This window comes from Oryzias melastigma, linkage group LG22 (assembly GCF_002922805.2).
Source record: "Oryzias melastigma strain HK-1 linkage group LG22, ASM292280v2, whole genome shotgun sequence".
NCBI lineage: Eukaryota > Metazoa > Chordata > Actinopteri > Beloniformes > Adrianichthyidae > Oryzias > Oryzias melastigma.
In genome coordinates, this window is record NC_050533.1 from 6,396,872 (window position 1) to 6,408,937 (window position 12,066).

Sequence of the window (12,066 nt, forward strand, 5' to 3'; positions counted from 1 at the left end):
AATAAATCAATTCGCTTCTGCAACAGTTTGATTGACAGCGATTGAAAAGGAGAAATACTCAGTAACACAAAAGCAAAATTAATTCTTATTATATTTGTTCTCTTTAGTAAGAAAAATGCCACAAATACATGTTAAAAACTCAAAAAACAGGATTTTCATCGGAGGGGGACTTTATAGCAAACATGTTTTGTTATGTCGGGAACAGAAAGTTTGGAAAAGTTGTTTATTAAACTTTTATTTAAAAAAATATTTGTAAAGAGGAAACTTGAGGAAAATGGCAGTGAAGGCCATCTAGGATTGTCACTTTTTTCCCTTTAAGTTTTGATACAGGAGCAGATATAAAATAGTAAAAAAATAATTTTAATGTTCTCATTGCTCCTCCTCATGAAAAGAACAAATAAGAAAAAGAAATGATCACCTCAGCCTGATTGTTCGTCCCGATGGTCAGCGCCAGCGTGCGGCAGACTTCTGTGACCCGCCGTCTTCTCAGCAGTGCGGCGCTATCACATACCGGAGCCGACGACAGCGAGAAGCTGAAGAGCAGGCAGAGAGATTCAGCAACCTCTGCTCCTAACTTAACACCACCTCCTCCAAGAGTACAAACACACTCGAACATCTGTGCGAGATACATGGGCTCAAAGTTTGAGGGAGGAGCTTGAGGTGGCTGGAACACGCAGCTGATCAGCTTCAGGAGTTCTCCTTCGTATGGTCGTTCCTCGTTCTCTGTGTAGGAGTGCGTTTCCAGCAAATGGAAAAAGGCAATAAAGAATTCGTGGCTCGTCATTTCAGCAAACTCCTTCCACTCAACCACTTTTCTCAGCACCACCATGGAGAGCTTCTTTAGTCTGATGTTGCCGTTGGCCAAAATAAAACAGGCTGTCTCCCAAACCACCGTGAGGTCCTGACCCGAGATGACTCCCCTCAGAACGTCAGTTAGGATGTGGAGGGTGGCAGCAGTCAGGGACTCTAAAGCAGCAGGCGAGGAGAGTACGAGGGAGGAAGAGCTGAGATACGAGGAGGAAGAGGAGGAGGTGGGCGGGAAGGCGAAGCGCTCCAGCACAACGGGCCATCGGTTCTGCGTCTGAATCCCCTGACCGGGTCCTTGCTCAGCCAGGTAACAGATGTGAGAGTACAGGACGCCGCTGAGGTCTCGGGCCAAAAATATGAGCTCCTGAGTGAGGCGGCTGAAAATGAAAGGCACCTTGACCCTCAGAGAGTGAAGTAAGGAGCATAAAACCGCACAGACGCGTCCGTGGATCACATCACAGCTCGGAGCGGCAGCGACACGGAGGAGGCGAGCAGCGACCCACCGACTGAAGTCTGAAATCAACAAGACAGGAAAGAGGAAATCGACAATTCGTTCATGCATTTATTGAGAATGCTACCGTGTTGTTTTAAGCATTTCTTACCAACAGAGCTTTGTGTGGTATCTGGGTATTCAGCTGGGTGGCATGCAGGGTTTGCAAACATTAAAGACGAGGATTTGACAATATGCTGCACAAAGTCCAGCAGCATGACGCACGCCGGCTCCGAGCTGGACTTCTTACTTAGACCTAAAGCAACTGGAACAAAAGAAAGAAGCGCCATGTATTTGTGTTAGTAAAACCCCTCAAGTTGTTTTTATTTACAATTATAACCACATATAAAATGACAACACTGTGGATTATTCATTTTTGAAAAAAAATTAATTACTTTTTTTTAGGGTACTCCAACCTTCATTTATTTCTTATATAAAAAAAAAAACATTTCACTCATATTTTTGGATTTAAGTTGAAGCTGAATTAAGTCAAGATGATTAATTTGACTATAGAACATACAATGAATATAATTTTATATATGTAAATTTGGGACGATCATATTTTAAAAAAAGGAAACATCTGTTTGGAGAGACTTGCTACAAACTTATTTCCAGTATATTTGCTTGTATGATTGCGAAATTATTAATCCAACTATAGAAAACAGTTTCAAAGATAAAACTAACATGAATACAATTTAAATTAACATTTTTGGATTGTTTGTTTAACTATTTCAACCTGGAGGGAATTTACAGTAAAGCTTCAAATATGAAGATATGCAAACTTTCCATTTATTTTGCAAGTATTTATCCAAGAAGTACATAATCTTAAATTAAAATTCTTTTTTACAACTAGAACCAGTTATTGTTGGTGCCAGAAAAACAACCTTTTAGACATTTTTTAGGCATTAAAAGGCTGAAACGGGTATTGTGTGTTATTAAAGACCCACACTGATCATATTTTAATTGATTTGAAGAAAGAAATACTCAAAAATGCAGCTTTAAGCTTAATTTTCTGTATATTTGTATATATAAATTCTGGAGTTTTCAGTTTTGCACCATCATGTAAACAGGATAATCTGACTTCATTTTCATTTTACTTGCATCTATTTTAACTGTGTGTGTTTAAAAAAATAAGAAAACACACATAGTAAATGGAAGTCACAAAAAAACAAAAAAATAAGTTTGAAATTAGACGCTGAAACACGTATTTGTATTAGCATAATTTAGAGTTTTTTTAATGCGTCACGTTTTCATGTCGACTTACCGACATCCACATCAGTCAGGATCCTGTCTATGAACTGACAGAGGATCTGTCGAGGCTTCTGCACCGCCAAGTCATACTCATCCGCGCTGGCACTGAAACAAACCATTGTTTTTAGCCTTTAAAAAGTCGCTAACTTTACCGGTAGATGTTAGCCTTTTTAGCTAACTTTCCTGAACTCACCTTGCTAGCTCCTGAAGAGCCGGTATCATCGCTGACATCTCAAGTCCGTCCATTTCTGACGTCTTTAGCGCCCAATTTTACGAGGGCTTCACGCTTCATGAAATGTTACTGTACGAGTAATACACGCCGCATCCATTACGTTCAGTCTTTCGAAAACTTTCGCTCCAAAATGACGTTTTCTGTTTTCATACGGTAGCTCCAGAGGCCCAAAACACACGAAAACGGTTCAAAATGGGAAGTGCGCCCTCTAGCGGACAAACGTGTGTAATGAGCGTTTGTCTATAATGGATTCGCTCAAAAATATTAGATTTTCAATGATTTCATGATTTGGACTTAGATTTAGATTAATTTCAAATAGAAACACAAAAAATAAAGTAATTAATTTCACAGCAAAAATATGCCAAACAAAGAAATCCAGATGTTAAAAAAGTATTGCCATTAAAGTCATATTGTGGGGATTTTTTTTTGTTTTTGTGTACTTTTTTGTAAAATATTAAACTGTTAATGTTGCAAAAGAAGGAAAGGGAGGGAAAAAAGCAAGAAATGTAACCCTTGGAGTCAGTTTTTTGCTTTAAGAGAGATAAAAATTATAAAAACTTTTTAAAAATCTCACCCCTCTGTATTTCAAGCAATGGTTTAGAAACATGATTATTAAATAAAAATTTTGGCATATCCAGGAAATGTCATCAAAGTCATCAAACTGTTTCAATACTACACATTTAAAAGAAAACGAAAAAAAAAATAAATTAGACTGTTACCCAAAAATGACACACACAGTGCTCTCTGTAAATCAATACTTAGTGGGTTGGCATTATTTATCTCTAATTATGTAATCGAATAAATAAGAGAGATTGAACACGTGTTTATTATATTTATTACTTTTAATCAACAATTAAATAGCAACATTCAATGGAAATAAACTCAAAACATGTTTTAAATTTACGTTGTAAACTAAAAAAAGAGAAATTAACCATCCAAAAAACATGATGACAAACAAAAATCAATCTGCTTAGACACAAAAAACAAAGCAAATGTTTCCAACATCCATGGATATCACAAGGGGATGTTTGTCTCTGATTGAAGCAAACAGTGGAACAGTAATACCAGACATAAAGCAAATAAAAACTGAGATTGACAGATTCAAAAACATGAATATTTTAGTTAAGCTGCTGATGAGAAAACACTTGATGTCTGGTGATTGTAGCAAACAAATGCAAATGCTTTTTTTCCCAAAAAATCTTTTCTTAGTTGGAGGTCTTTTTGTAACCGTATCCCATCAGACAAGCAAAGAGGGTCATCACCATCTTGGGATTTACTTCCACCAAATCGTCAGGCAAAGCGTAAACTCGAGCTCCAATCTTTCGGGCTAATGAGATCGCGTACCTGAGAGGACAAAAAAAAAGAAAAAAGGTCAGATAAAGATGAAAGAAAATAAATAAAAATATTGGGAAATGAATAAACTCTTACTTGGCATTGTCGACTTTTTCTTCATTGGTCATCTTTCCCTTCGCATCTCTCTGCACCATGTCCCATTTGACAGCGCCGGGAACGATGGAGTCGATCAGGTCAAACACCGGCATGCTGGTGCTGATCAGCTTGTCCTACATTAAACCAAACAGCAAAGATACACTGACATGCAGCAGGTGAGTTCAAAAGCAGTATAAAAAAAAGCCACAAACCTTGAAGCTACTAATCTGTGAAGACTTCTTTTTCTGACCCAGAGTGGTGTTGACCCAGTTCAGGATGATTTGATCTCCAATCTTCTCTCCATCACCCAAATCTGACAGAACCATAACTGTGTACCTATAAGCAAAAACCTCAGGTGTTAGACTACACACGCTTCTAAAACACTGGTGCACAATGGTGCACGTACCTCCTCATCAGCTGCCAGACCAGAGCCAGGGTGTGAACTCGACTCCCTTCGTTCAGGTTTTCTCCTCCGACTCCAACAAGAGAGAAGTGAGCCACATTCTTGCCCAGCTGCACCGCGTAATTGCAGTTCTCCAACTAGGGTGTGTCAAAATAAAAGCACAATTGCTTTAGATCTCCTCTGCTTTATGCAATGCTGAACCCTTTTGGTGTTTGCAGGTCACACCTTCTTCATGTTTCCCCCCAGCATGGAAAAAGGAGGATTGTTGACTTTCTTCCAGTTCACAGGCACTTTGACTTTCTCCAAGAGCTGCAGAATCACCAAGCCATCGCACAGATCCCTGTGAGTCAGGATGACACCACAAAGCTAAAACAAAGCTCCACATATAAAGTTTCCCTCTTATTTTAGGCAATATGAATCAAAAGAAATGTCTTATATTTTGTTACAGTTCTCTGGATCAATCAACACTGCGGATCTCCCAGTAAATTAAAAGTTTATTCTAATTTCAACCTTTGCATGATGTGAATCTCTAGCTTGTCTTGATAATAAATCCAAAGTTAATCTCGCTTATGAACAAACATTTTCTGGATTTTCTGGATCTGTTTTTATTTACATTTATGAATGGGACGTTACTGTATAACTGAGGGGTCTGCAACCTTTCACGCTAAAAGAGCTATTTAGGTCGATTTTTTTACTGACCAAAACCAGCGAGAAATGCAAAGTTCCACTTTGTTGTTTGGAAAAATATCTTTTATTTATATTTTTGTATACACTAAGCTATTCTTTTTAATGTAGTTTCTAAATATTTTCAATAATTGAATTTTAACATGATTTTTTAATAAAATATATATATATATTTAAAAACTAATTTAAAAACACTTTCTATCCAGCAACAATCACGACTGTCAACAAGATATAATAACTTACAAAAAAATGACTGCTGAAATTGACTTTCTGTGCAATAAGCAAACTACTTTGATGCATTAAGTGGAATATTCTACACAACAAGTGAAATGTTCTGTGCAATAAGTTGACTTTTTGTGCACCAAGTGGACTTTTATGTGCAATGAGTGGAATATTCTACTATTCCATTCTCTGGGGGCGGCCGTGGTGCAGCGGTAGGGCGGTCGATTTTGTGAGCGGGTTCGACTCCCGCCTTGCCTGCTCATGTGTCGAAGTGTCCTTGGGCAAGACACTGAACCCTGAATTGCCTTTGGTGGGAGGTTGGCACCAGTGTTTGGCAGCCACCACCAGTGTATGAATATGTGTGTGAATGGGTCTGTGACTGTGAAGCGCTTTGAGTCTTTGAAGGAAGGTAGAAAGCGCTATAGAAGCATACGCCATTTACCATACGATAAGTGAAATTTTCTGTGCAATAAGTTGACTTTTTCTGCAATAATTTGACTTTTTGTCCAAGAAGTGGAATATTTTGTGCAATAAGTTGACTTTTTGTGCAAAAAGTGGAATATTTTGTGCAATAAGTGAACTTTTTTGTCCAATAAGTGCAACATTCTGTGCAATAAGTTGACTTTTTGTCCAAGAAGTGGAATATTTTGTGCAATAAGTTGACTTTTTTGTGCAATAATTTGACTTTTTGAGCAATAAGTGGAATATTCTGTGCAATAAATGAACTTTTTTGTGCAATAAGTTGACTTTTTATGCACTAAGCTGACTTTTATGTGCAAAAAGTGGAATATTCTGTGCAATAAGTTAACTTTATTGTGCAATAATTTGACATTTTGTGCAATAAGTGGACTTTTTTTGTGCAATAAGTGCAATATTCTGTGCAATAAGTCGACTTTTTTGTGCAAGAAGGCGACTTTTGTACAGTAAAGGGAATATTTTGTGCAATAAGTGGACATTTCTGTGCAATAAGTGAGTGTTTTTGTGTGCTATAAGTGGAATATTCTGTGCAATAAGAGGACGTTTTGTGCAATAAGTGGATTTTTTGTGCAATAACTGCAATAATTTGACTTTTTGTGCATAAGTGGATTTTCTTGTGCAATAAGTTGAATATTTAGTGCAATAATTTGACTTTTTGTGCAATAAGTGGATTTTTTGTGCAATAACTGCAATAATTTGACTTTTTGTGCATAAGTGGATTTTCTTGTGCAATAAGTTGAATATTTTGTGTAATAATTTGATTTTTTTTGCAATAGGTAGAATATTCTGCCCAATAAATGTACATTTTTGTTTACAAAAAAGGGAAAAAATACAATAAGTGGACTAATATTTTTCTTTTCTGTTGTGTTTTTTCTTTTTAATTTGCCTTTAAGGTACATTGTGCTTTCATTTTTAACTTTTTCTAAACATGCGACTGTAAGGACACTTTCTGGAATTTCATTGTGCATGTAACATATCACAATGACAATAAAGTCTATTCTAGATACGAACATTTGAACGTTTTTAATATCTGACAGCATCACATTCACGTTCCTTTTAAAATAAAATAATTTCTGTGTCAAATAAGATTTACTTGAATTGAAAATGCAAGAACATTGCAAGGAAGTCATGGGTTTGCCAGCTCAAAGTAAAAACTGATTCCATTTGATCCCTTCCAAAAGCATGGCATGATTCTTTTTATAGTACCAACGATTGTCATTACACAGCATAAAGTCCTGCCTGTGCAAAGGTTGCAGCTGTTCTTCTGATAAGAACCATGTGTTTAATTGATCACGTACCAGTAAAGATGGTTCACACTTGGAGAGACGCCCAGGGAGTTCATCCAGTTGCGAAACGTTTTTTCTTCTCTGGTCTCCGCTAAAACATGAAGACGTCCAATATTAGATGAGGATTCAGAAACGAATCCCTCTCCTGATGAAATCATGTTTTCCTTCCAAAATAGAGGAAAATAAAATGCCAGGAAAATCTCACCTTCTATGCTGTCCCAGTTGCCCTTGTTGGCTTTCGCCCCCCTCAGGCCGGGGTGCATGTTGAACAGGTTCGCCACAAAGGCCAAGTTGAGCTTGCTGTTTCCAGCTGTGATGTCTCGAGGTGAAACAAACTGTCTGCACTCCATTTTGGCCGCTTGCTGCAGCATCAGCTCAGCTCTTCTTTCCAAATTAAACTCCTTCATATGAAAATATTAGTTTAGAAAGTTTTCAATTGTAATTTTTTCACGTTGTGCAGCTGAAAAACACTCACACTGAGGCCACCCATGTCGATTCTGATGCCTCTTTTATTTTCCAGCATCTCTTCAATGGCGAGCTGGTTCAACAGGTAGAAGTAAGCCCTCGAATCCTTGCAATCAAAGAAGAGAAATATTAGCATCAATATCATTTAACAACAACAGCAAACACACATGTGAATGCAGGAAAAGTGTCTGGTACCTTGATGTCATCACTAAAGTTTCTGATTGTTTGTGTTTTTGCGTTGCGCAGGTGATAGTTGACCCAGCGGAGCAGCAGCTCCTCGGGTGACAGAGACATCAGATGCTCCAACTTTTCTCCATCCTCCAGGAGTGCGATCAGGTCTGAATAAAACAAAGAATTGCAGTTATTTTACTCTGAGAGACAGAAAAATGTGTGCTGAAGGCAAAAAAACAAAAAACTAAAACTATGATCTACACATGAATTAATGCTGTAAAACTCTTCAAAAATACTCCTCAGTTTTGGACAAAGCTGGATAAAAGATGTTGTTTATTGCTCATGCCAGCACAAATAACATAAAACAAGAAAAAAGAACAAAAGAAAAAAAAGGATGAACACCCCTACCTAATATGATCCATTCTTCCATTTCTTTTAACGAGAGTTGCCACGATTATTCGACTAATCAACGACTAATCGACTATTAAAATAGACGATGACTAATTTAATAGTCGATTAGTCACTATTTTATATTATATGGTGTCAAAATGTAGTAAAGTTGAATGTTATAATGGCATTCTGCTAGCTTTCTGGACTTTTTTTGGCATTTATTAAGGTTTTTTAGACTAATTTGGAGTTTAGCTAATATTTCAGCTGCAAGCTAGCTGTTTCGGTTAATTTCGGAATTTTTCAGTTTTTTAAGATATTTTGGAGTTTAGCTAATATGTCAGCTGCAAGCTAGCTGTTTTAGCTAATTTAGGCTTTTTTCAGTTTTTTTTCTTAGGCTATTTTGGAATTTAGCTAATATTTCAGCTACATGTTAACTGTTTTGGCTAGCTTTTTCAGTTTTTCAGCCTAATTTCACATTTAACTTAAATTTTAGCTGGCTCTCAGCTTCAGTGTTTTCAGCTATCGAATTCAGCATCTTCAGCTATCAGCAGTAGCATCTTCCGTGGCCAAATTTAGCTTACAGCATTCACACTAGTATTGTCACAGGTGATGCTTTATATCTAGTTTTTAGTTGGTTTAAAGCTAATGATGGTTAAGATGTGTGCTTTACATCCAATTTACGCATGACCCGATTAGTTGACTAATCTGAAATAATAATCGGTTATCAGTCGACCATTAAAATAATAATTTGTGGCAGCACTACTTTTTACTAACATCCACCATTGTAAAATATCTATTGAATGTTTTGTCCTTAAACATTTTCTTAAATTTAGCAGCATTTATAGATTGTTTAAGTGTTCTATCTAATGAGTTCCACAATCGAATGCCTTAAATTTAAATATGGTTCTGCGTCAGAATTGTTCATGCAAAAGGATACAAACAAATAATGATAGAATACACTTACAAAAATCTATTTATAATAGACTAAAAATGTAAGAACTAAATCTAAATCCAAGCATTTTTTTGCAGAAAAGTTACACTTTCAATATACATTTTACTATGGTAGATGAGGATGATGAGTGATAGATATTGATACACTAGTTTAAAAATTTGTAATCTAAATGCGATAACGGTATGATTTTTATAACTTTTATCCTTTTAATGCTCAAAATCTGTGTATTTTGCGTATTTCTGGTTTAATTCCTGCTTAGGAGGTGAGGTGAAGAGGAAAAGAGTGCTGCCTCGTTCATGTAATCATTTATTAAAATGTTTTTAGATATGTCAAACATTTTTATAAAATCTCTTCTGTTTCCATATCATGTATTTTATGCTTGTTTACTGTTTATATTTAATGTTCGGATCAAAAATAAAGCCCTAAAGACATAAGGTGAGGCAGGCAGTAGCTCTGCCACAAATATAGAGGGCGCCCCTGAGCTCAAGTTTATTCTTCTTTGGTGGTTTTTATAAAGTTCAAGAGGAGTCAGTATGCAAAAATGGCAGATGTAGACCTATGTCAAACGCTCTAAAAAAATGTTTTCTCAATACTTTCGATTAGAGGAAATTATAAAATAATGAATGACCTAAAGCATCTCCAAATAGACTGAGCTAATTCTAAAACTAAAAGACGATGAGCAAAACTTTTGTGCTTAAGTAACTGAGGTTTTTGTCCAAAAGGAGAAATTTGCATATTAGACGAGTGTAGGAATTCTCTCGTTTTGGTATTTTTCTGTAGGAAAACTGAACCATTTTACATTTTTCCTCAGCCTAATACTGTATGTACCTAATGTGTTTATTAAAAGAATGCTAACATGAGATATAAAACACAATCTATAGTTGCCAAATGTGTTGAATGCATTCAGTCTGACAAGTAAAATTACTGCATTTAACAAGTATTAATGGGCTCAAACTGACCTTCATTCTTGCTGAGTTCTATATCAGCGAAGAGGCCGACCTTGATGACTTGCCAGAGCAGTCCCAGGACCAGGTGGGGTGTCCCGGCCCTCAGATCATGGGCATCAACGTTGACGACTCTGCAGCCGATCGCTGAGGCCGAGTTCAGAGCCAAGATCAGGTTCTCCTGTGAATTCCCAACAAGATTTGTCAGACAATAAAGAAAATAACTTTAAATCTTAAAACAAATGACTTGAAACAGCATAAAATAAAAGTATCAATCTGCTTGAAATTGTTTCCTTTTGCACAGAAGGATGATTACAAAACCACGTAGGGAATTAAACTGATATGGAGAGTAGCATGCAGTAAAATAAAGTTAATAAACTACTGGCATGTTTTAATTAGCACAATAATTAAAAGTCATCACATTTTTTAAATTTTTTTTTAGTGACACATGATTTTTATCTGGTAATAAAGAATGAAAGAATCCTCTTAATTATTAGCCATTTCATTTTAGAACTGTATTTATTGCTGGAAGATAATTTAATCCAAACATCTTTATGCTTTAGAAGATAGCAGCCAAACAGTTAAAGTTATGGTTATAACTGGCACAAAACTACTGCTAGATCTACAACTTAATACAAGGAGCATTTTGAAGTACAACACAAAGCATTAAAACATGAACTAACTATTTCTAAAATGTTGTATGTTCATAAACATTTTAATTCCAGACATTTAAGGGGCTAAAGTCTTCTGGACTTGTCAAAAACAGTTGACTTACTCTCGTTTTGAAGGTTGTGAGCTTCTTTGTGTTGATGACTCTTTCATCAATCGTGTCAGGTTGAGAAAAGTTGATCATTTTGCTAAAAGAAAGAGATAAAATTAAGAGCGAGGAAGTGCACTTGACCTCTGACCTTTCAGATCATCAGTTTATAGGCTCGTCATGTATTAAATACGAATGAAAGATATAAAGAAAGGAAGGAAGAATGCTGTAATCACAGTTGCTACATTTAAACATTACAAGTTTCAGGACAGCAGTTTGAATGGTTCATAAGATTTTTTTTCACCAATTTAAGTACATCGGAGTACATGCATATTGTTGCATCCCAGCATGCCTTTTTACTTTTTAAAATAAAATACCACAATACGATGCCATCACTGAGGGAGCTGAAGAGGCTGTTATCGTTTGGGTTCATGGGCACCACATGTTTGCAGTCCGGGTCGTTCTTCAAAGCTTTGTTGATCCAGTTGACGAAAGCCACCTTCTCCTCATCTTAAAGCACAAAGATTCACATCAGCTGCTTTAGGAGGGAACAAAAACGATCCCTGACCACAGGGAATTTCTGTATCTTAATCACTACTGAATCTACAATTCTCAATTATTTGGAACACATTGCCACTAGATATTAGACAAGCGTCTAATGGAAAGTGCTTTGCTCAATTCTAAATTGTGTTAAAGAGTTTTATAAATAAAGTTGATGATGATCATGTCCAAATTTCTTTTAAAAATAAACAGCACTAGATATTCAGGCTACTGTACAGCTTTTTAAGGATTTGTGAGTTTGGGCATATCCATTGACTGCACATGAGAACTGGACTGAGTGACTCCTCCCCTTTGTGTTCCAAACAGGAAGTACCCTGGGTCCAGGAAGCCAAAATCTCTTCAATTGATAAGTAAACAACTATTACTCTGTAGTGCAAGTTATTCACAACCCTGTTTTCTATAGGAGATGTCACACTCGGTCCATTTCTCATATACAGTCAATGATCTCAATAAACATTCATTCATGTTCTATTCCGGCTATGAACTCTACAAAGTCAAAAGAATTAATTTAGCTCAAGCAAAAATAAAAATCTCTAAAAAGGCTTT

General features: G+C 36.4%; 2 protein-coding genes across 3 annotated transcripts in view; both read right to left on the reverse strand.

Moving 5' to 3' along the window:
• Positions 1-2,969, reverse strand: part of atr (ATR serine/threonine kinase) — a 28,928-nt gene extending 25,959 nt beyond the window's left edge. Inside the window, exons 1-4 of one of the 2 annotated variants that reach the window (XM_024263314.2) lie at positions 2,742-2,969; positions 2,562-2,653; positions 1,410-1,562; positions 419-1,320 (exon numbers count right to left, since the gene is read on the reverse strand). In XM_024263314.2, the coding sequence (XP_024119082.1) occupies positions 419-1,320; positions 1,410-1,562; positions 2,562-2,653; positions 2,742-2,794 (1,200 nt within the window). In that variant the 5' untranslated portion in view covers positions 2,795-2,969. The remainder of the gene's footprint in view (positions 1-418; positions 1,321-1,409; positions 1,563-2,561; positions 2,654-2,741) is intronic. The other variant, XM_024263382.2, reaches the window with a different exon arrangement.
• A 634-nt stretch (positions 2,970-3,603) lies between these two features.
• Positions 3,604-12,066, reverse strand: part of LOC112145537 (plastin-1) — a 14,951-nt gene continuing 6,488 nt past the window's right edge. Inside the window, exons 6-17 of the mRNA XM_024270864.2 lie at positions 11,337-11,469; positions 10,978-11,059; positions 10,218-10,383; positions 7,941-8,083; positions 7,756-7,851; positions 7,486-7,681; positions 7,293-7,371; positions 4,837-4,951; positions 4,615-4,748; positions 4,421-4,544; positions 4,209-4,342; positions 3,604-4,124 (exon numbers count right to left, since the gene is read on the reverse strand). Of these exons, the coding sequence (XP_024126632.1) occupies positions 3,986-4,124; positions 4,209-4,342; positions 4,421-4,544; positions 4,615-4,748; positions 4,837-4,951; positions 7,293-7,371; positions 7,486-7,681; positions 7,756-7,851; positions 7,941-8,083; positions 10,218-10,383; positions 10,978-11,059; positions 11,337-11,469 (1,541 nt within the window). The 3' untranslated portion in view covers positions 3,604-3,985. The remainder of the gene's footprint in view (positions 4,125-4,208; positions 4,343-4,420; positions 4,545-4,614; positions 4,749-4,836; positions 4,952-7,292; positions 7,372-7,485; positions 7,682-7,755; positions 7,852-7,940; positions 8,084-10,217; positions 10,384-10,977; positions 11,060-11,336; positions 11,470-12,066) is intronic.